This window comes from Vigna umbellata, chromosome 9, assembly GCF_029865625.1.
Source record: "Vigna umbellata cultivar VRB3 chromosome 9, Vumbellata_1.0, whole genome shotgun sequence".
Classification (NCBI taxonomy): Eukaryota; Viridiplantae; Streptophyta; class Magnoliopsida; order Fabales; family Fabaceae; genus Vigna; species Vigna umbellata.
In genome coordinates, this window is record NC_142173.1 from 1,368,034 (window position 1) to 1,391,213 (window position 23,180).

Here is a 23,180-nt window from a genome sequence, read left to right on the forward strand (position 1 = left end):
TTAACTATACACATAAACTTTGAAACATTAGTCTGAACATAATATATATATATATATATATATATATATATATATTAGAAAGAAAACTAGAGAACTTTTAATCTTGTTTAACCTCTTCACTATCATTTATTACATCAAATTTCATAATCATATATAATATATATTATATTTTTACTCTAAAGTATCATAATAAATTATAGGGTTAAATATGTTTTTAGTCCCTAAACTATTCACCGTTTTTGGTTTTCGTCCCTCTTCCAAAGTAAGGTACAATTTAGTCCTCAATCTTTAAAAAACGTTCGTTTTAGTCGAAAAAACGAACGTTTTGAGGACTAAAACAAGGACTAAAAACAAAATTTTGAGGACTAAAACGAACGTTTTTCTAAAGAATGAGGACCAAATTGTACCTTACTTTGGAAGAGGGACGAAAACCAAAAACGGCCAATAGTTTAGGGACTAAAAACATATTTAACCCTAAATTATATACACATTATTTTTATCAAATGTTATAGAAATAATTAATTATATTTTAAAGTAATTTATTGTACTTTATATCATTTGAAAATTTTGAATTAGTTATGTCATTAATAATTAACATTTGATCCATGAAAAATATATTTAAAAGTGATATTCAATTTCTTATACCAGAGTAATTTGATATAAGAATACACATTAGTGTTATAAACTTGTATTACAAAATTTTGCTTTCAAAAACAATGCAACATTGTGTGATGAACGTTCTCCTCTAAACGTTCAAATCTCCTTTTCTCCAAGTATCACGATAAAGACTTCGTGAACAACTTTGACTCTGAAGTGAAATGTGAATTTTAGGGACAGTTTCCACCAAATATGGACCATAGGCCTTTTTCCCATCTCCTTTCTAGCTCTATAAATAGAACCTTTCTTTCATTCCAAAAATATCGTCAAAAACCACTCTTATTTCATTCTTTTCTTTTAGTTTCTTTCTTTCTCTTTTCTTCTTTTCCTAAAAATATTATAAGTTTATTTTTAATATTTTAGAGATTCTTACTAGTTCTAAGATACTTAAACATTTGGAGAAGTTCTTGTTGTATCCTAGGAAGCTCATGCAATACACGCAAATAATTCCTTAAAGACAATGATCTACACACTTCGAAAAATTCTTTACTTGTGATCTTTATTCTTTTATTGTTAACTTCTACCATAGTTTGTTTTTTTACATTTGAATTGCTTTAAAATTTTAATTTTTAATAAATTGCATTTTATCTTCTTTTAACAATGCACTCTAAAATAAGTTCACCCTATCTCATAAGTTTTATTTGATGTTATTAAGCATCGACTTTGATGGCTGATCTTATACTAATTATTTTTTCCATATATTGAACAAAAATTGAATGTAAATATAATAATCGATAAACATACACACAACCTAAAATACATAAAAAGTAATATAATATAATAGAGAATCTAAATAAAAATGTTATCACTCAGAAAACTAACTGGAAAAAAAAAAACTAAAAGACCAACACTTTATTTTATTGCTTCTACCATTAACCAAGCAACATTTAAAATTGGCTGTGTTTATACACAATGCATGCTTGAGGAAGTTTTTCTAAAAAACTAATAGCTCATAAACACTCAAAATGCTATACAAAATATGTAGTCATACATGCATAATTACTATATTTTAAGCAATTAACTAGAGATGTAATCAGTTTTAGATTATTAAAATTTAAAATTGAACAAGTTATAATTAGGATTCAAGCATGTTCAAGACAAACTTGTTTTATTCCTGAGACACACATGATAAAGTGGATATCCCTTATCTTGAGCAATCCTATAAAACAGATAAAAGAAACATAGGATACCTGTTTCACATTTGTGGTGAACAGAATAAGGACAATTTTAACTTTGGACTGTGGCTATGAATCAACCAGAGATATTTTGTCATAGTTTGGAGATAGAAAATTTAAATATTTGCATTCACATTAGTTATTACTAAAAGGTATAGATAATTGATGCTGCAATGATTCCAGTTTATAAATAATAGAAAAAGCACAGGATTGGATTCTATAATTACTGATAATTCTAGAATAAATTATATTTTCTTCTTGGAAAGATTCTGCAGTAATGATTCAGTCCAACAGAAATTACCACATTTTTTTGTTACTTCTTTAACATCAGAATTGGTAGAGCAGTTATCCAAAAGCTAACGAGTAAAAAGAAGAACATGATGTTATACTTTGCTAATCTATTGACCAAAATGAAAGCTCTTCTGAGGAAAAATAGAGAATCTCCTTAATACCTCACTCAAGTAAAGAAGAAGAAAAAGCTCATACGATGAACAATCAGAACATCACTGAAAAACAAAACAACCGCAATAAAAGCAGAATTTGAACTTTGGATGCACTAAATTTTTAACTGTTAATAAAGCTACATGTATGATATCTATGATGAACTAAAAAATGAACAGTCTAAACTATCAGTACAAAAATAGAGTCTCATCTTAAGAAGATCAAAGAAGAAGAAAAGATGGCAAACCTCATCAAAGTATGAAATGCCAAAAATCAGAATGGCAGATATATATACAGATAAATTGATGAAATGTAAGTGAAAAATTGTTTTGGTTGGTCTTCTTCACAAAGGGTCCTCTCAGAATGAGATGGTGAAAACATTATCTGGTTTTGGAGGAGAGTTTTTCTCAATGAACTTTTTCAAGCCTTTCTCACCACCAGGGAACCCCCCAGTAAGTCCCATCATTTCTTTCTCAAAACCATCTGCTGGAAGCTCATCACTTCCTTCATCACCAATTTCATCTTCTTGTTCTTTTGTACTTGATGCTGAGGGTGGAGGCTGATCAACAACAATAGGCCGTCTTTTCAGCTCTTGCTGAATACCCTTTTCTCCATTGCACAGTCCTCTCCCTCCCATCATTTCCAATATGTTGAACTTGGCTTGTGGCTTTAGCACCTCATGAGTTGGTGGAGCTTTTGGATGCACTGTGGAAGGTGGTGGTTTGAGAGGGAAAGGGTGTTCTTGGCCTAGGAATTGAGATCGAGGAAAAGGGTTGTTCAAGCCATGAAGAGTAGCAAAAGTAGCCATTCTTAGTTGTTTAATAAACAAGACACAAACATCTAGATTATGAACACAGTTTATGTATTGGGATATTATAGTTAGTCTCTATCTTTTCTTGTAAGAAAATTTAATGAACAGTTTCCTTGTGTTGTGTGATTTTAACCACATGTTAATGTCGTACGATTTTGACATACAATTGGTGGCTGTCATTGTTTTCGGCTGCACCAATAGCTTCAACTCTACAATGATGCTTTCTAGACTTAAATATATTTTTAGTTAAATTTCATAATTGAAATTCACCTTTCTTTTCATTTCGTATAATTGGTTCTCTAAATTATATATATATATATATATATATATATATATATATGATATCAAACACTCTTTAATGTATTAATGTTATTAAATTAAAAAATTGTATTTATTTATTTTTAAAATTTAGAAACCAAAATATATTAAAATTTATAACATTAATAAATTTTAATTTTATGTACAAATTTAAAAAATAAAAACCTATTTAATCTTAATTTATATGTTCTTCTTACCTTGAAAACACTATTTTAGCCTAGAAAAAGACTAATACACTTCACATCCTTCGAAAGTTAGTGTAATTTCAATCTTGTGTTAAAGGTGATAAGCATAGTTTCAGATTGCAACTCTACCATAGAAAAACAATAGGTAAAAGATTTTACTAAACAGTTAATAAGGTTTTCTGATAGCTATTTATTATTAATAAAATTAGTGAATATTTTGCATTGATAAAACATTATATTTAATTTTAAAAAATAAGTATACATTTTGAAATTGCAAAGAGTGGAGCTAAGCATGTTTAGGTTACAAATTCAGGGGAGTTTCATGTAATCTTATTTAATTTAATATAAAAAATAAATATTGAATATAACATGTTTCGGGCAAGAGTTATTTATTTAGTTATTTTTATTCAACCTTCAATATATTTCCATCCATTTGTTTTCCTACCAAAACCCCGTAACTATCATTTTATGTTCATATATATGGGTTTATATAATGTGAATTTTAGTATAAAATAGTTTAAAAAGAATAAAATAGGAAATTTACTAAAAAATTAATAAAGTTTGATAGATTTTACAAAATGACATATTAAGGTTTGAAGAAGAGTATCAAAATAACACAATCTAAACTAGAATGTAGAGCAAGTAAACCCTTTATTCATGACATGGTGTAAACAAAATATCATATATATGATATGTATATTATATGAAATAGAGTTGGAAAGAGTAATACTTCCTGTGTAATTCTAAGATATGCATGAATTTACAATAGGTGTAAGAATACCATAAAAAATTATATCTACAAAAAATTTGTGTGAATAGGAGTTTTATTTGGACGAATAATAAAGACACAAAATGAAAATGGAAGCAATGAGAAAACTTAGTTATTATATGAAGGAAAAACCAATAGAGGCTTTTGGTATATACCAATTGGGCTATATACAATCAAAAATCTAGTATGGAAGAAAATAGTAAAGACAATAATGCAACCAAAATTTGAGGTTCTAAAATCTACAATCCTCAGCCGGAATTTTCTAGAGTCAGTCATTGATAGCAGTGACTAAGTTGCACTAACATAATGAAATCATTATTTACTATTTCCATAGTTAAATAAGGTTCTAGTAATTTGAAAACTCCTTTCAATTCAATTTAATTCTTGCAGTGCTAAACTATGGTGCCTTCATCTGATGGAGGGAGAAGCATGCGACTTCTCAATAAGCAGCTCAAGTCTCTGCTCAAAATAAACACAGAATAAAAACAAGTCAGCTAAAGATGAATGCAAATAATCTAAAACAGAATTGAACAATGCAGTTCCTAGACGTGCTGTTCTGTTACGTTACTGTGATCAAACAATCACTCATGCCAGTGGGGTGATTTTTGAGGGAGGGGAAGAACAGAGATTTATTAAATAAGACCATGCTAATGAAGTTGAGAGCAGTAAATGGTCAACAAATACATAATTTTTTCTGAAGAAACAGTTATGTTTTGGTTTCCTAGTGCAAGAAGAAACTTAGAAATGGTGCTTCTATCTAGTTAGAGTGACAAAAATCTGAATTTCTTCAATAGAATTATGCTCTATTAAGAGAAGACACAAACCTTTACTGATTTATTGACTTCTTCAAGTTTAGTAAGCAGCAACCCTCCAGCTACTCTGCGCTCCAGTGAAGCATGCGATGAGCCTGCTGTCTACAGATGAGAGTACAATTCAATGTTAATCAAATCAACTGTTACAAAGATCACTTATGGCTACAAATCATTCTATGTTAGTCAAAGGTCATATTCCTACCAGCTCAAAGATCATAAAACTAACAACCAAAGTTACTAAAGGTACACAGATCAGCATTCATCCAACCCCTTAAGGGTGAATTTGCTAGGGTGCATGAGAGGAGGTCTAGCATTACCTTCAGACTTTTTGATGGTGATCTCAAATCAACAGATCCTTCAGTAGCTGCTGGCATACGAGTGATGTTTTCCACATCTGTGATTGGAGCAGCATGCATCGCACTTGTACTTGCATCTTGTGTGATCTTTGAAGCCTCTGTTATGATCATCTGCAAACCAATTGTAGCATTTTAAGACGATGGCACCCCCTTTGTTAGTAGTTGGCAGTATAATGATATAAGAATTCCTACAGGGTAAATGTAAAGAATGATACTGAAGATTACAATCTGGCTCTAAAAATAAAAAGAATCATATTAGGAAACATTTTGTTTCACCTTTCTCAAAAGAGACGGGTCATAAACTCCCTGAACTTGTAGCTCATCTACAGTAGCAGCTTTTCCATGTGCTATACTTTCAAGTCGAAAAGTATGAATACCATATATAGACTGCAGGCAACCTGGACATTGAAATGAGAAAATCAAGTCAAAGAAAAAAGGATAAGACATAACAAACATAATGTAGGTAAGGTTTTAAGCACAAGCTAAAATGTGCTTCGTTATTAGTATTTAGTCAATGAGTTTTAGCCATTCGAAACCCCATAGTCCCTCTCACTCTTTTGAAAGATATAAAACTCACAAATTGTGAGTAAAAGTTGATGAGCTAGAGTGTTAGTCTTCAAAAACAAAAAAAAAAAAAAATATTATCCAAATCTAATTACACATTTATTTCAAAATTTAAAATTTGTAGGGTCCAGAAAGGCATTCATATCAGTCCTTTCAATCACACAACATAATCAACAGACTATAAAATATAAACCATTTTCTAGAAGAACACTTCATTATTCTTTGCAATAATGGAGGATGGATACACACACACACATTCAAGTCTCGCGAAACATATCAAGAAAGCAAGATCAATTATTTTAAAGAAAGCGTACTAAAATAGGGTGCAAGAAAAATTTCAGGTATGCCTGCATCAGTACCTTGTTCAATAATAATATCAATCACCAGATAAAGAGGTACACGCCTCTCAATTGTTACAGTCCCCCAAAATGGTATAAATGAAGGCCTTGATACCTTGACCAAGGGAAAAAGGGAATAAACATCACTTGCCGTAACAAAACTCATTTCATATCACAAAATTACAATTATGCAGAACAACTCTTATATACCTTATAAACCACTTCAGTATGTGTAACATATAACCTGCGAGAAGACAAATCCTTTTGAAGCACATATCTCCTCATGGGCAGGTAAAGCAACATAAAAAGGCCAATTCCCCAAGCCAACACCAGTAGCAATGATATAGCAAGCCATATGACTGTGTCGTATTTAACGCTATTGCTTGCAAGCTCTTCAAAGGATGCTGAGTACAGTATCTGTTCCAAATAATCTTCTTCTTCATCATCAACTAATTCAGACCCAGAGTCAGCTATCTGATCCTTAAATGACCTAGACTCCGATATGTGATCTGCGTGACCAATCAACATCTCTTCAACCACAAACTAGTAAAGAAAAAAGGTACACAAATAAAATAACATTAGCACAATAAGAACTACAAAACCTCATTATTCTAGTGCAACTACTTCAGACATCCATAAGGCTCGTCTTTCAGAGTGAAATTAGAAACCTCGGATCTCAGAAGGCTAGCAAATTGAGATAAAAAAAAAAGACATTTCCCACATTAAATATTCATGTTATTTCAACTGGATTAGACAAGGCAGGAAACTCTAAATGCCAAAAAACTGGGAAGCTTTTTCAAATTCCTTTATACTCACATCTCTCAAAAAATACAAACAACTATCGTAGCTTTCCCTCACAACACACTATTAAACTCGAAATATAACTCCAAACAACGACCTAACTGGCAATCATAAAATCAGGACAGAAGAAATATAACAAACACCAACATCACAAACCATTTATCACATCCTAGAGAACACAAATAACAAAAAAGAAATATGGGTACCCATTTGCTTTAGACCCTACCGATAGAGAAGTTCCTCAGAATTTGAAGGAAACAGACGAGATTGATGAAATCCAAGACAAAGGTGAAACCTTTACCTATACTTTGAGGAAAAGCGTTGAAATGATTTAACGGGTACGTGGGTGGAACCTGCAAGATGGTGATTTCAGTACTCTCTCGTGTACAGGGTTTGTCGTATGAGATGCAAGTGAAGTGAAGTGAAACTGAAACTGAAAAAAAGAACACCAAACGTTCAACTGACTGAAAATGTGATTGTCACTGGTTTCACGGAAAAGAAGCAAAATGAATTGCACTAGTTTTATTTTTTTATTTTTATTTTAAATAACACTTGTATATTAGAAAAATCAACAAGTATATTCTACGGGTGTTTCGAATAATAAGGTTTAATTTATCTTAAAGAAGAATATTAAATTAAAGATGCGTGTCTTAAAAGAATTTTTCATTACAACAAACTGATTTGATAGGATTAAGGTTTTTAATTTAGAATTCACGACTCATAAGATCTTTAATTCCAACAATAAAAATATTTAATAATTACATTGATTTTTAAATTACAAAATTGTTAATGTAAATAAAATATTACAGCAATATAAGTTCTTATAATACTTTAAGATAAAAGTAGGGGATGATCAGAGAATTCCTTTTTATTTTTCTATATAGACATTTGTTCCTAATAGATATGCAATGAAAAAAATTAACACTGTAAATTTATATAAGTCCACCCATAATATTTTTTGGGATTATGTTTAGTTATCTTTTAAAAGATTTTAAGAGTTTCACTAATTAAATGTTAAATTACAACAATTATATTAATCACTCCTCACTTATTTTTATTTTACAATTTTTTTTTTAATTTTCGTTGAGACTAACTCATCAAGTATTATTTAGTGTCACTCCTTCAATCACCTATTGAATTGAAGAATTTTACTACAAGAAGATTGATAGACGATTTATATTTATTTACTGGAGAATTAATTCAATGAATAAAGAATATAAAGTATTGCAAGCATTATATATATATATATATATATATATATATATATATATATATATATATATATATATATATATATATATATATTAACTCTTTTATGGTGTGATGAACTAATTTAGTTAAAATATGAATTATAATCACGTTAAATAAGTATAACGCTTCCATGTGAAATCTACATATATGATATTATTTTTGATAATATATGATATACAATTTATATAAAAATAAATAATTGAGGATTGATTTGTTGTTTTTTAAGCTTAGCTTGTGCACGGATTGGTCCCAAAGCGAGCCAGAATTTTGGAAGTATGCATTGGATTTCTCTATCTTCCCTCTTCTCAATTTCCATCGTTTCCCTCTCTTTGCCATTCATTTTTCACCAACTTGTTTCTCTCTCTAAGATCCCTTCCTTACCATTCTTTCCTTCTACCCTTATACCTGACCCCTTCAAGGTACACTCTATATCCACCATTCCACCCTTTCAATCATTTTTTTTTTCATTTGATGTTATTTTTAGCAAAATTTATACGCAAGTTTGAATTTCGGGGTGATCTGGATTGGAAACACAGAAAGGAACCATAAGGGTATGAGATTCGATTGGGTGGATTTTGGTTTTGGAAACTGAGGTGGTTTTACTGATTTCTGAAGTATGCTTTTGTTGGGTGCTTCCTAATCAATCAGTGAATACTAATAAGTCTTTTAGAAAATAGTGTTGGCTTCTGATGAATGGTATGGATTATGGTTTTTCTTGTTTCCTCTAATTTGTTCTGTGATGGGTAAAATATAATTCTTTTTAAGAAAAATGGGATTTGTGACACTTTCCTTTTTATGTATATATATCAAACGTTTTGATGTCAAATGCATGATGGTTAATTCTTATTATAGATCATGTACGATTAAAAGTTTCATAGTCCAGGCAGCACCAAACTTTTTTAAATCCTATTCATGGTTTTTTTGCAGTATACCTAAATACCTTTTAATCTCGATAAGGTGGTGGGGATATGTTTTCTGTGAAATTATAACTTTATTTTTTGAGAAGTTTTGTCTTTAATGGGTGGTACTAATGTTACTTGTAAATTTGTAATATTATATGCACTAATGTGTATTGTTATCCATATGTCTCAGCTAATGTTTGATTTATTTTTCTTTCTTATTTGTGGTACTGTGTATAATAAGTGTCGGATAATATTTTTTTTTACCATTTTGCAGTTTAACTGATCATTTAGTTATCCTCTAAAGCTGTATGTTGCTGGTGATTTTTCTCTGCATTTGAGTTCTGAAACATGATGAGTTTTGTGAGTTGAACCTAACCAAGAAACATATGGATAAGAAAGAGCATATTGCAATTTTTACTACTGCTAGCCTTCCGTGGTTGACAGGAACAGCTGTGAACCCACTGTTTCGCGCTGTATATCTTTGGAAAAGTGAGGAAAGAGATGTTACCTTGGTGATCCCTTGGTTAACTTTGAAAGATCAAGGACTAGTATATCCCAACAATATCACATTTGCTTCACCCAAAGAACATGAGGAGTATATCTGTCAATGGCTGGAGGAAAGAGTTGGATTTAGTCCTGGTTTCAGCATACGGTTTTATCCAGGAAAGGTGATAATTTCTTTTTATGTAAAACTATTTGTTAATAGACTTGAACATCTATCAGCTTTTACTTTTAACAAGTAGTGATAATTTGTTCTATATTTCTAATGTAGTTTTCAATAGATAAAAGGAGCATTCTTGCTGTTGGAGATATTTCAGAAATTATCCCTGATGAAGTGGCAGATATTGCTGTGCTAGAGGAGCCTGAACACTTAACATGGTTTCACCATGGGAAAAGATGGAAGACTAAATTCAGGCTAGTGATAGGGATAATTCACACAAATTATTTGGAATACGTGAGGAGAGAGAATAATGGAACCTTGCAAGCCTTTTTGCTGAAACATTTAAACAATTGGGTTGTTGGTATATATTGTCACAAGGCAAGTTATTATACCCTTATAAAAAAATAGTATGTGTATTCAATGTTACCTTGTCATTCTGGCTTTTTCAATAAGTAAAGCTAGAAATTGGAAATTGTGTTAGTTTTCAATTTTTAGCTGCAAAGATAAATTGAGTTTTCCTCTTGTCATCAGCATTGGTAGCTAAGTTGATACTGTTCAATGCACGTTTCTGGTGGATATGATATTCAAACGAATATATATTGTCCACCTAATATATAAGTGTGTTGTTATGTGTGTGTATTGAAAGAATGTAAGTATCCGTAATTTCCCATATTTGCATGAATTTGAGGTACTGAACAAAATTTGAACATTTGTTGGAGTCAAACACTATTTTTAATTTGGTTTGTTTTTCTCATAAATTGACTTGACTTTATGTGATACAATGTGGAGTCCATTTTGATTTCTTAACTGGTGATTGTTTTAACTCTGAATGAATAGATCAGTTCTGTTTGATAGGCATGCACATGTGCGTGCTGTGCTTAGGTAAAGAAAATGTTTTGATGATGTTTCATAGTGTATTATTCTTGTCTGGATTAAAATCCAACAAAAGCCATCCTCAAAGTAGCAACTTAATGCTTAACTTAGGTAAGTGAATATCATCCTATGAGAGATGAGAATGAGACTCTTTTTTTTTTTATGAATTTTCATGAAAATAATATTAATGTTCATCATAAGCTTGCAAGTTTTGCATGCTTGTTCTCTTAGATCTGATTAGCTGAATAATTGCAGGTTATTAGATTATCTGCTGCCACTCAGGAATACACCGAGTCCATCATCTGTAATGTTCATGGTGTTAATCCGAGATTTCTTGAGATTGGTGAAAAAAAGAGGGAGCAACAACAGGAGGGCGTCAAGGCCTTTACCAAAGGTGCTTACTTTATTGGGAAGATGATATGGAGCAAAGGATATAGAGAATTGCTCCGCATTCTTCAAGATCATCAGCAAGAGTTATCTGAACTTGAGATTGATTTATTTGGCAGTGGAGAGGACTCAGAAGAAGTTCAGAAAGCTGCAGAAAAGTTGCAAATGGCAGTTAGAGTTTACCCAGGTTGTGATCATGCAGATCCTCTCTTTCATGAGTAAGTTCCCTACTGATCTGCATACATAATCACGTTTGACTTTCATTTTGTTTAAATATGTTAAATGTTTTACTTATTTGTAAGAAAACAGTGGTGCTTAATTTGGAAAGGAAAGAAGTAAACATAAATCTGCATTTTAATATTCAATTGGAATTAATTGATCAAATACTGAAACCATAACATTAAGTAAGTCACTTTAGGTTAAAAGACAGGAATCTCTCATTCAGATTTTCATACAGGGTAGTTTTCTGATCCTTATGAGCTCCTCCAAACCCTTTAGTCTTTTTATACAGGATTTGATGATAATTTCCTTCCAAAAAGAGAAATATGTTGAAATATAACAAGAAATATTGCACATTGTGAACATTAGTTTGCAAGTAAGAAAATCATTCTGTTATTTGTTAGCAACAGCCAATTTTGCCTCTGTCTTATCATACTTGTTTGTTCTCTTAGATATCAGTTTGTCACTTCTTCAGCTTTGCCCATATTAAGATTTATATAGTTTGAGCATTGCATAGATGTAACTATAAGCTGATAATATCTTAGTCTATGATATTTTGTCACCAATTTTGAGTATAAAAGTCAGGTTTCTTCTTTTTCACCATTTTGTTTTAAAATATTTTGTATAGTCTTTCTAATTATCCTATCTGAAATGAAATTCCTGTTTAGAAAGTACTAAGGGAAACTTATTTATGCTAACACTCCACTTCATTTCCTGCATGCCAGTTACAAATTGTTTCTTAATCCAAGCACAACAGATGTGGTTTGCACAACAACAGCAGAGGCTTTAGCCATGGGCAAAATTGTTGTGTGCGCCAATCATCCCTCTAACGAGTTTTTCAAGCGTTTTTCAAATTGTTGGACATACGATAACAGTGATGAATTTGTTAAACTTACACTCAAGGCACTGGCTGAAGAGCCTGCACAGCCTACTAATGCTGAGAGACGTGAACTGTCTTGGGAGGCTGCGACAAATCGGTTTCTAAAGGCTGTTGGCATGGACAAACAATTAGATAAAAGGTTGTCAAGAAATTCTTCAGTCTTTATGGCTGCCTCATTAAATTTGCAGCAGACAGTCGATGAGGCGTCAGCATATGTGCATCATGTAGCTTCTGGGTTTGAGGTATCAAGAAGATTCTTTGGTGCTATTCCACATACCTTGCAGCCAGATGAAGAGCTACGCAAGGAACTTGGGTTGACTAATGCTACCACAAAATAAGAAAAAATGATGTTGTAATGCTGTAGAGATTGTTTGTATGTTTTGTCCCTAAAATGTTTGTTGCAAAATAGTCTCTTCCTAGTCATGGTGGAAAATGTTCGGTCTTTGGAACATATATATCTAGAGAAAGGCATCCCTGTAAGTGTAGCATTAGACATGCGTCCATTTATATTACACAGCTTCTATTAATCTAAGTGATATCAATTTATAAATTATTATGAATAATTTATTTCAGAGGAATATTTTTATCTTTTCTTAGTATTTGTTCTAAAAAATATAGATATTTTTTTATGTGATTTTCTCTATAAAAACTTAAATTTATAGAGGAAAAAGATAAAATGAATTTTCATTTAAAATCAAAATGAATTTACATACAAGTTAAAAATAAAAGTTTTAATAAATTATATAAGTGAATTTCTAAAAAGTAGTTCATACATATATTTTGTTTTTAATTTTATCTTTTTAATATTTTTATATTAAAATATTATATATATATATATATATATATATATATATATATATATATATATATATATTAAGTGGTAGATACTTAAATGCACATATTTGTGTCTAATAATCTATGATGACAATAAATAAATAAATAATGTTAATAAGTATTACTAAAATTATAAAAAAATGTATATTTAAAAAACATCATAAACACTATTTTCTAATTTTAGTAATATTATAATTATATAATAGAAATATCCTCAATTTTTTATCAAATTATTAAAAAAGTTTAAAAAATACTATTTAAATATTTTTTATTTAAAAATTTATGGCTATAATTATATAATGAGATTACTTTTAATTTTTATTGAAAATATTTTTATCTAATAGAAATTAAAAATTTAGCTAATAAATATAAAAATACAAACAATAAATGAAGTAAAAAAATATAATTAGAAAATTCAATCTATTTAATATAATTATATGATGAAATTACTTTTAGTTTTTATTAAAAATATTTTTATCTAATAAAAATTGAAAATTTAGCTAATAAGTATAAAATACAAACAAAAAATATAAAAACAAATTTAATATATATATATATATATATATATATATATATATATATATATATATATATATATATATATATATATATATTTTGTTGTTATCTCACCGAATGAAGACCACAACCACTTAACATTATTCTCCACCGAATGAGATCAAAATAATAATGTATTATATAGAGAGAGAGATAGACATAGATAGATAGATAGGTTAATAAAAATATAGTAAATAGTCAAATTATCTTAGTCAGATATGAACAAGTGTATGATAAGTATTTTTAAATCAATTTTAACCTTCTTTTAACTCAAATGAAAAATGAAAATTAAATTCCAATAACATTTTTGTTTTAATTTTTAAATAAAAATTTATAATATATTATGAAACATTCTTAAATATTATGTTAATCTAAATATTATTTTCTATTTAAAATATATTCAAAAACAATGCTTTCTAAACAATAATAAAATGATAATTATTAATATTTGCACTTGAATGAGAGAGAAGTACTTCAAAAAAAAGGTAACAACATTATTAACAATTTAAAGTGATATTTTTTAGTTTTATAATTTTTTATAATGCATATACAAAGATTTAGTGAATTTTTTTGAATATGGTAAAATCATCCATTTCCATTGCCTGTGTAACACACAGTAAAAAATAATAATAACTAAATCCAAAATTACATAAAATATAAAATTGAGATTGAAATGCTTAAACTCTGACATGCATGAGAGGTACACAAATGAATAATAAAAATTAATGTATTGAAAATATATAATTGATTTCTCACTTATCATCAAAATCAGCTTAAAGGGGAAATAAATTAATTCAAGATGAAAAAAATTATAGTAGTAAATATACTAACTCAAATAAACAATAAGATGTTATAAGATAATTTAATTCACATTACATACCTAATAAATGCATTTAATTTAAAAACTTTCATATTAAGTATATGATAGATTTATCAAATTGTATAATATCTAGTTTAGAAATGACTTATTTAAGAACTTGTGATTGTTTGGTTGTGTGAAGATATCTCACATGAAAATTTGATTAGAAATATGTTCAATTTAACCTTGATTTTGGACACTTCAACCGCTGTAAGAACGTCGTCGTTTTATTAAACCAGCAACCTCAGATCGGACCTAACATTATTTAAACCAGCAACTGTTGTTTCCATAATTTGGTCTGGTTGTCACCTCAGAAACCCAGAAGCTATCAGCAAAACGACGAAACTACTTCCAACCCAGTTTCGAATTCATGCGCACAATCCCACCACCAAGTGCCGTTTGCAATTTGTGCAGTGTTTCATGCATTGAACACGTTATGGTCATTCCTCATTATGGAATGTATGACACGTACTCAAAACCAGCTTTACTCATTACCCCACTGTTGTTTTTACTTTGTTTGGACCATTGCATGTATAAATTTCCTACCTTTGGTATTATTTTCCTGTGGATTCTGCTGCTTGAGGCGCTGCAGCATAAAGGGGTTCCAAACTTATGTTTAATTCCTCATTCAATAGCTTCATAGATCCTCTGAGGTAAGCGCGCTGATTAATTGTTTTACAGCACTATTTATTATTCCATCAACATATTCTTCTTGAATTTCAAGAGTCTTGCAACATGATTGTATAATGGTGGATTTGATTTCTTTTATTTCATTTTCACTAGTTTTTCTGCCAGTTTCATTCATTTCCAGCTGATTTTTTTTTTCTATTTAAATGGATTTTCTGTATTCAGTTTGATGTATCCGAATTCACCACAGAAATCAGTTTCGGTTGCCTTTGCTTGTGTTGGAAGAAAATATTTATAGTGAATTCAGTGTTCAAATCCATTTATCAATTTTTTTTTTATTCTTTGATAGGTGGAATAGCCCCCTTTTCTCATTATAGTTTGATTTGGCTGTTTGCTCTTCAAGCGTAGTGTACTTTAGATTAATTTAGGGTTATTACTGCGTTGTTTTCCCTACATTAGAGCTTTTTTTTTAGAAATGAAATTGATATGTTGCATGTACCATATTCTAACCACAAGTCTTAATTCTATGTTTGATGAACTAAGTTGTCATTTTCTTCTTTCTCAGTCTCTAGGTGTTACCCAGAAGATTAGTCATTCATCTAAGATCCCACCTTGTCTGGTTAGAGTAACTAAAACCATTCTTAAAACTTTGCTAATAACCTTAGGTATGCAGGTTAAGCCGTTTTTGCTTTTTACAAGAACAAATAATCTAATCTAGCAGGTGCTAGGTCCGAACACCAATTTTTTTTTATTGTTTGCTAGATTGATATTAATATCCACGAGTATTACATGCCAAATATTACAATGTGCTATTTTTTTTATTAATCCCAGGAAAAATCTGAGGTAAAAATTTTGATGGACCAAGTGCTAACCTTTATTCTTCAGGAAGCATATGCATAATAGTATGCATTTATATAGTAGTACTAACAACCACTAACAGAAGCTACACGTTTAAATTATAATCAACAAGTCACAAAAAAAAGATGTTTTAAAACCAAATATACTGAACTAGAATTGTTGCTAGTTTCCTCTGTGGCCGATATTGGATACATTATGAGAATACACACTTTTGTCTAGTTGTATGAGCTTTTATAATCTATTTTTTAATGGTTCATTTGCTTATTATTGGTCACAGAGGACGCCTCCCTATGGATAAGTAAACATAGGTGAATGCTATTTTTGTGCCAATTTGTTGAAATGTAAAGAGTTCCTTCATTTCTTTTCAATGAAAGACATTACTGAACCATCTTTGGAAGCCTTTACTTTTCTTCTTTAGGATAGGACTTGCATGTAGCAAATTATTATAGTTGTTTAAAAAATAGCAACTTTGAATTTGTGATTATTTTGTGACAGAAATTTGGACACAAGGGATGCATTTTGTTAAAGTGAGGAGCTGTTTTGCTTTACTAATCTGCCTCATCATCTTAGAATATGAGAGCTTTTACTTCTTTCTGTTTATTGTTTAGTAGTTTTCTATGTGCATTACTAAGAGCAAGCTTAACAATTAGTTACTAAGAGCAAGCTTAACAATTAGCATGGTTGGTGCATGCCCTTGTATTTACTCTCTTTGTATGTAGTTTCTGACTTCGCAGTCTTGGCTAGAAATTATGAAATGTTAAAATTGTCATAGTTTGAGACTTTTTCACACTTTTTCCTGAATTTATACTTCCCGGGGAAAATGAGAAAATTAGAAACTGGAATTTTATATATGTTCTTTATGGGAAAAATAGGGTTTATAAATTTTTAGTTGTACGAATATATTATTAACCCATCAATCTCTTCTTAATAGTTAACCACTTGTCTAACTGATTATTCCTAATATAAACTTGTTTCCAGATCCAGTGAATCTAACTTAATAACAATAAAGTAAAATTTCAAAAAAAATTTGTTACTATTCACTTATAGTTTTTCCTTATTTTTTTTTGTCAACCTTTTCTTATTAGGTTTTACAATGGTTTTAACTAGTGAGTGAACCCGGCTCACTGTTTATTTGAACTGGGTTGGTTTAGAAAATTTAGTTCTTTTAAACATGGGTCAAACTCAATCCAACATACTTAACCTATGAGTTAAATAGGTTTAAGTCAGGTTAGAAGTGGGTTAACCGATAACTCTGCACTAATAATTCTTTATTATTTTTTTTATCATTTTTTTCATAACCTTTTTGTTATAATTATTTATTAGTTCTAATTATGTTGGTTGAAAATTTGATATTTTTGAAGACTACAATCTTGTTCAATATTGTTTGAATATTTTAGACGTTTAATTCCAATTACAGATGTTATTTTAATTTGTAATTACCATTATTATAATAAAGTTCATGGAATAGATGGACACTTTTATTGTATTACTGCAAATAGAGGAGGATAGTCAATCTGCTTTTTTTTACTACAATAAATATAAGAAAATAAATTAGAAGATAAAACATTCTTAACTGAGTAAATCCATCTAATCCAAGTAAGAGAAGACCTATATTGTATAGGCCTTTAAAAACAACTATTAGGATTATTTGTAAATACAGTTTGTTTTTGTTGTGATTGTAAAGCATTATTTTGTGAAAATAAACAAAACCTATTCTTCTTTTTTCGTCTCAACTTAATTTAACCAAAATATATTTCTCATTTACTCTAATTATGTCCTCCATTTATAACACTTTAACATAGTCCCTTACTGTGTAAAATATATGAATGCATTTATAGTTTTATCTCATTAGAAATCAACTCAGCAAGTGACGGGCTAGATATAGGTTGTTGATTAGTCACTATTTGGTATTAGCAATTCATTTGGTTTCATCTTCTTGGAAAATGATCAATAGAATCAGCAACTGTGTCACATGCCAAATAAAGCATGCGGCATTATTATTATTTTTTGTTTTAATCACTTGACAAACTGTCATATCATGAGATGACTCATGAAAGATATCCTTTTTCATGGAGGAAGTGCTCCCAAATTCAGTACAAAGTATGGTGGCATGCTTTTCTTTCAAAATTTGTCAAAATTTCTTACAGAAATGATATGTATACAGATTAAACCAGATGAACAGAAATGGAATAAAATGCTTGTTTAATAGAATCATCCACAGCATATACTACGTAACCCGTATAAGGTAGAAAATGAAGGCTTTGAGACATAGAAGCAGTTGCTGGGAATAAGCTAATTGCATCTTTAAATGGTTGTAGTTGCTTGTTAAAGGTCTTAAATGAATCTCCTTCACATAAATAAGTGAAAACAGGCTACTAATTTTGTTACCAATTTGTATGCGTTTCTATTTATCAAGTTCTTTGACTTCTTTATGGAAGAATAAGACTTTGATGATTTGATCTGTGAGGATAGCTAGTACATGCACTAAGGTTTTTTATATTTCTACAAAATTGAAAGAATGCAATTTGTGCTTGTAGTGTTACACGATTATGGATTTGGAGGATAGATTAAGTTCAACAGATCCACAAGGTTTGGCTGACAAAGCAACTGCAGAACCTGAAGTTGTTTCAAAAAAGGTAAGTTTTTATTTTTTGTTGCGTTTTATTTTCTTTGTTTTTTTCTTTATCACTAACATAAAAATAAAAAAGAATAGTTTATTTCCTAAGGCTCTACGAGCCAACCTATCTTTTATAGTAATGGCTTTTCAAGTTGTCTGACTTTGAATGCTTTAGACAAATCAAGCGTTGTCTAGTCTGGTTTCGCCTTTGTTTCATTTTATTTTCAGCAGTGATGTTTTTAGGTGAAAGGTAATTAAGGTATAAATCTGTCATGTGTTATTTGTCTCTGTCCTCAAATGGCTCAAGGAGTTAGATTTTGCTTCAAAGAAGAGATTATGAGAATTTATAGTTTCTTTGAGTAAATGATATACTTGATGTTCATACATACATACATATATATACATATATATACATACATATATATATATATATATATATATATGTATGTATGTATATATTAATTATTCTTAGAAGTACTTTTGATTAAGGAGCCAACCTATCATGCCACATCTTCATACTAAATTAACCCTGCCATAAATTCATTTTAGAAGATACAAAACGGAAAGATAGTTGGAGGTTTTGTTAAGCTATGATGTGTGTAGTAGTTTGTGAACTGTTTCTAGAAAAATGCTAGGATTTTCTATTGGAAGGGTTAACGCTGTTGCGATGTAAAGTGGGATTGGTCTTTGTTTCTGGCTACCTTGTAATTCCCATTTGACGTGTTTTATAAGTTTTTTATATTGATATTATTTTCCCAAATTTAGTAAATCATACAGCAATGGCAAAACCTTTCGGTATATGATGGAGTCGGCTGTAGGATCATATGATACTATAAATTTCTGTCATGTATGAAGTGTACTATTAAACTATTTACCTCAAAAGTTCTAAATTCTAATGATTTGACTATAGTTTTTCTATGATTCCCTCTACCTCCAATTTATTGACTTTCATCCCTCTAACCACCCTCTTTGTGTTTCCATGGCTATTCTCCATACATGCTCAAAACCAATTATCCCTCTCAACTTTCAACAGTTTGGTTTCGTTAGTTTAAGGATTATTTTGGAGGGAGGGTAAACTTCAGGAACTAAATTGTCTTGGATCTTGTTATTTACATCATTCTTTGTCTTGTCATTTTGTACAGTGGACCCAAGGTACTTATAACATTCAACTTGTCGCAGTGTTTTCACCAGTTTTTACCTACGTTAGAATTGCTATATTTCTTCCTAAACTTGCATTCGATTTATTTTATCTTATACTTCTACTTACGTGGAATGTGTTTCCAATGCTTGTCTTTGAATTTGTAACATCCATTTTGTTTCTTCTCTTGATTCTACAACTAAGATTATCTCATCTACAAAAGTATGCACCATAATACCTTTCCTTGGATTTGTCCACTAAGCATATCTAGAACCAAGACATTGACTCAAAGAAGGGACTTAATACAAGAAAACTTCTCCACACCACCGCCACCCTGGTCTTCTCTTTTCTATCTATCGTTTGCTTTACGAGTTCAGTTGTTTTCATGCTAGCAACAATGTTGACGATGATATCTTTATTGCATAATGCTTCATCTACTTGCAACAGTAATAAAACATGTCTAAAAATTTACAAAAGGGAGAAGAAAAAAATGAAATACGGAGAGAAAAAATGAGTGATGTTTTCAGAAGAAATTATGAAAGAGAGGAAGAGATTAAGAGTAGGAAAAAAGAGAGTAGGAATATAAGAAATTATATTCAGATTTTGAAAATTAAAAGGAGACACAAAAGCATATGTGATGGTACTTTTCTGCTCTGTAAATTAGAATCAGCTTTTCCAACTTTAATTATAAAATATATTTAAATTTTAAAGTTAGAGTTATCAATGATTCAACCAACTCTAAGAATAATATATAATTAATTTTTAAATTTTAGTTAATGTCAGCTAGACCAACTTTAACAATAAAATGAATTTAATTTTCACAATTAGTGAGTTAGTGTGCTACTCTAAAAAAATATTACACTTGTTTCTTATAAATTATAGTCACAATTTAGAATAGGTATAGGCGACTTTAACAAAAATATATTTCATCCATTCTCTATCAAAGTTCTATATATAGAGACGACTCTAAATATTTGGAAACTTAATAAAATGTATTCTTGTAGTAGAAGGTAACATAGTTGCATACTGATAATTAATAATGAGATCGGTTAGAATTTGATTGAATAGACTCAAAATAATAATCTAGTAAATCTTATGTTAGAAGTGGATTTTAAGACATTTTACATGAAGAAAAAGATCATCTAGAGAAATAGATATTCAAGAACCACTAACTCATCCCCACAAAACCGGCTTGTATGGTGAGGTTTGCATCTCACTTATATATTATAATTTGACCTTATTCTAGTCGATGTGGGACTTCCAACACACCCCCTTCACGCCGAGGTATAGACATCTCGAGCGTGATAGTAGAAATGGGTGATCCGATAGTGGCTCGACAACGGGTGGAATAGAAATGCCTAAGAAATAAGAAATATGGCTAGAATAAGCTCTAACCATGGCTCTGATACCATGTTAGAAGTGAACTTTAAACCTAACTCAATCCCACAAAACCGACTTGTAAGGTGAGGTTTGCACTTCACTTGTATATTATAATTTGGCCTTATCTCTAGTCGATCCGGAACTTCCAACATCTTATATAAAGAAAAAGATCATATGGAGAAACAGATATTCAAGAACCACTATGAATATCCACTTATATGACTTTAGTACTCTTATCTTAGAAACTGATCATACTTGATATGAGTTCTAGTTTGTTTCATTCTTGTTCATACATATTTATGTGCAGAAAGAACTACCATTACGTTTGTTTTTTGGGAATGGTCCAAGAGTCCACAAGAAATTATGCATAGCATGGGGTGTGGCTGACAGACGCTGTGGACAATGTGGTAAAGTTGGACAGCTAGTCTGCTTTTCCCCAAACTTCCGAAAATGGGTATGTAAAACTTTCATGTGTTGTTCTATAATCCAACTAAATTACCATGAACAAAATTATTCGCAAAAGTATTATTTTTGACAATTTGTTGAGCTCGTTTTCGTTTTCCAGAATGATGACATTTTCATATGCATTTATGATTTTAGGCTTTAAGGAGAGTAACCGTTGAAGAGCTCAATCAAACTTGCAATAGATGTAATGAACGTGGACACCTCGATCCGGATTGTGATCTCTCTTTTACAACTCAAAAATCGGTACTAGAAGAATGAATTACATACATAGATTCTGTTTATGATTAAATAACATAACACAGAAAAGCATACATGAATAGTAAACTCATTAGTAAACAAGAGTTGTTGAAATGAATGCAGATGATGAGAACTTTTGGAAAGGGAGAAAGTTGAGTCTTTTTTATTTCTCCATTTGACAGAAGATAAGAAACTAATAAATAGAGCATGATGCTTAATGGGGCACATGGAAATATGATAGAATGATGAGAATTGAAATGCATTTTAGAGTAAGATGAACTTAGAAGGAAATTTACATGTGAGATTGTTGGAGAGCATGGTTTGTTAATTCTAGATAGTTAATCCAACTTGTAATTCTGAATTTTGTAGGCTGAAATTCCTGTTCCCAAAAAGAGGTCAGTGCATTGTGGATTGTGTGGTAAAGTTGGACATAACCGAAGGACATGTTTGCAAGCAGGACGTGATTGAATGTTTATGGCTACAATATGTTATTAAGAATATCAGTACTTTTTTATCTTTTCATTTCTCAACATTCTCTTTTAAACTTTTTCATCTTAAACGAACTGATTATAAATACAGATTTGGTTCTTCCTAATTTTTCTCCATTCGGGCATGGCTTATTTGTATGCATAATCTCTGTTGCAAATGCTGATCATGACTTCATGTTGGAAAAAGTTATTTTAAGCATCATGAACTAAATCACAGTGTGGCTTTGATGGAGAATGACTTTTTGAGAAGCTAAATATATGAACATAAGGGCTTTTACTTCCTGCACCCTTCAATTTGTTAGCATACCTTCACAAATTTCCAAATAGAATTTTTGGAATCAGGTTTTCGGAATAGAAATTTTGGAATCAGATTTTCAGAAAACATTAAATACATTCCCAAGAAGGTTTTCCAGAATAGGATTTCTAGAATAAACTTTTCAAAATGTATATATTGTCTTTGGAAACTAGTTTTCTATAATATTCCTAAATGAAATATATTTCAGAATTTTTTTTTTCGAAATACATAAAATATATTTTGAAAAGAGCTTTTATGAAATACTCAAAATATGTTTCTGAAAGAGCTTTTCAGAACAAATTATTTTTTTTATTTTTTCTTTTTTCTCTGCAGCGTTTTTCCTATCTTCTTTTTCTGCAGTGACGGTAATGATAGAAGCAGCAACAATGATGTAGTGGAGGATGTTTGAATCTTTTTCTATCATTAT

General features: G+C 30.2%; 3 protein-coding genes and 1 pseudogene across 4 annotated transcripts; 2 read left to right on the forward strand and 2 right to left on the reverse strand.

The window, feature by feature from the left end:
- Positions 1-2,360: 2,360 nt before the first annotated feature.
- Positions 2,361-3,157, reverse strand: LOC124820483 (NAD(P)H-quinone oxidoreductase subunit S, chloroplastic pseudogene; annotated as a pseudogene).
- Positions 3,158-4,457: 1,300 nt separating this feature from the next.
- On the reverse strand, positions 4,458-7,729 carry LOC124820490 (uncharacterized). Of its 2 annotated transcripts, none has more exons than XM_088099090.1 (7): positions 7,454-7,729; positions 6,637-6,969; positions 6,448-6,541; positions 5,801-5,922; positions 5,486-5,635; positions 5,181-5,270; positions 4,458-4,815 (listed from the first exon to the last, which is right to left on the reverse strand). In XM_088099090.1, the coding sequence occupies exons 2-7, from the start codon at positions 6,952-6,954 to the stop codon at positions 4,765-4,767; spliced, it is 825 nt and encodes a 274-aa protein (XP_087955216.1). In that variant the 5' UTR covers positions 6,955-6,969; positions 7,454-7,729; the 3' UTR covers positions 4,458-4,764. The 2 variants fall into 2 exon arrangements, with proteins under 2 accessions (XP_087955216.1, XP_087955215.1); XM_088099089.1 differs by having other exon boundaries at positions 7,529-7,728.
- A 991-nt stretch (positions 7,730-8,720) lies between these two features.
- On the forward strand, positions 8,721-12,950 carry LOC124820516 (digalactosyldiacylglycerol synthase 2, chloroplastic). The gene is made up of 5 exons (XM_047292229.2): positions 8,721-8,897; positions 9,655-10,048; positions 10,153-10,419; positions 11,170-11,519; positions 12,246-12,950. The coding sequence occupies exons 2-5, from the start codon at positions 9,767-9,769 to the stop codon at positions 12,736-12,738; spliced, it is 1,392 nt and encodes a 463-aa protein (XP_047148185.1). The 5' UTR covers positions 8,721-8,897; positions 9,655-9,766; the 3' UTR covers positions 12,739-12,950.
- Positions 12,951-14,953: 2,003 nt separating this feature from the next.
- LOC148192291 (uncharacterized) lies at positions 14,954-22,565 on the forward strand. The gene is made up of 5 exons (XM_088098266.1): positions 14,954-15,301; positions 18,671-18,769; positions 21,576-21,722; positions 21,869-21,976; positions 22,340-22,565. Exons 2-5 carry the CDS (start codon positions 18,683-18,685, stop codon positions 22,436-22,438), a joined length of 441 nt encoding a protein of 146 aa, XP_087954392.1. The 5' UTR covers positions 14,954-15,301; positions 18,671-18,682; the 3' UTR covers positions 22,439-22,565.
- Positions 22,566-23,180: the final 615 nt, after the last annotated feature.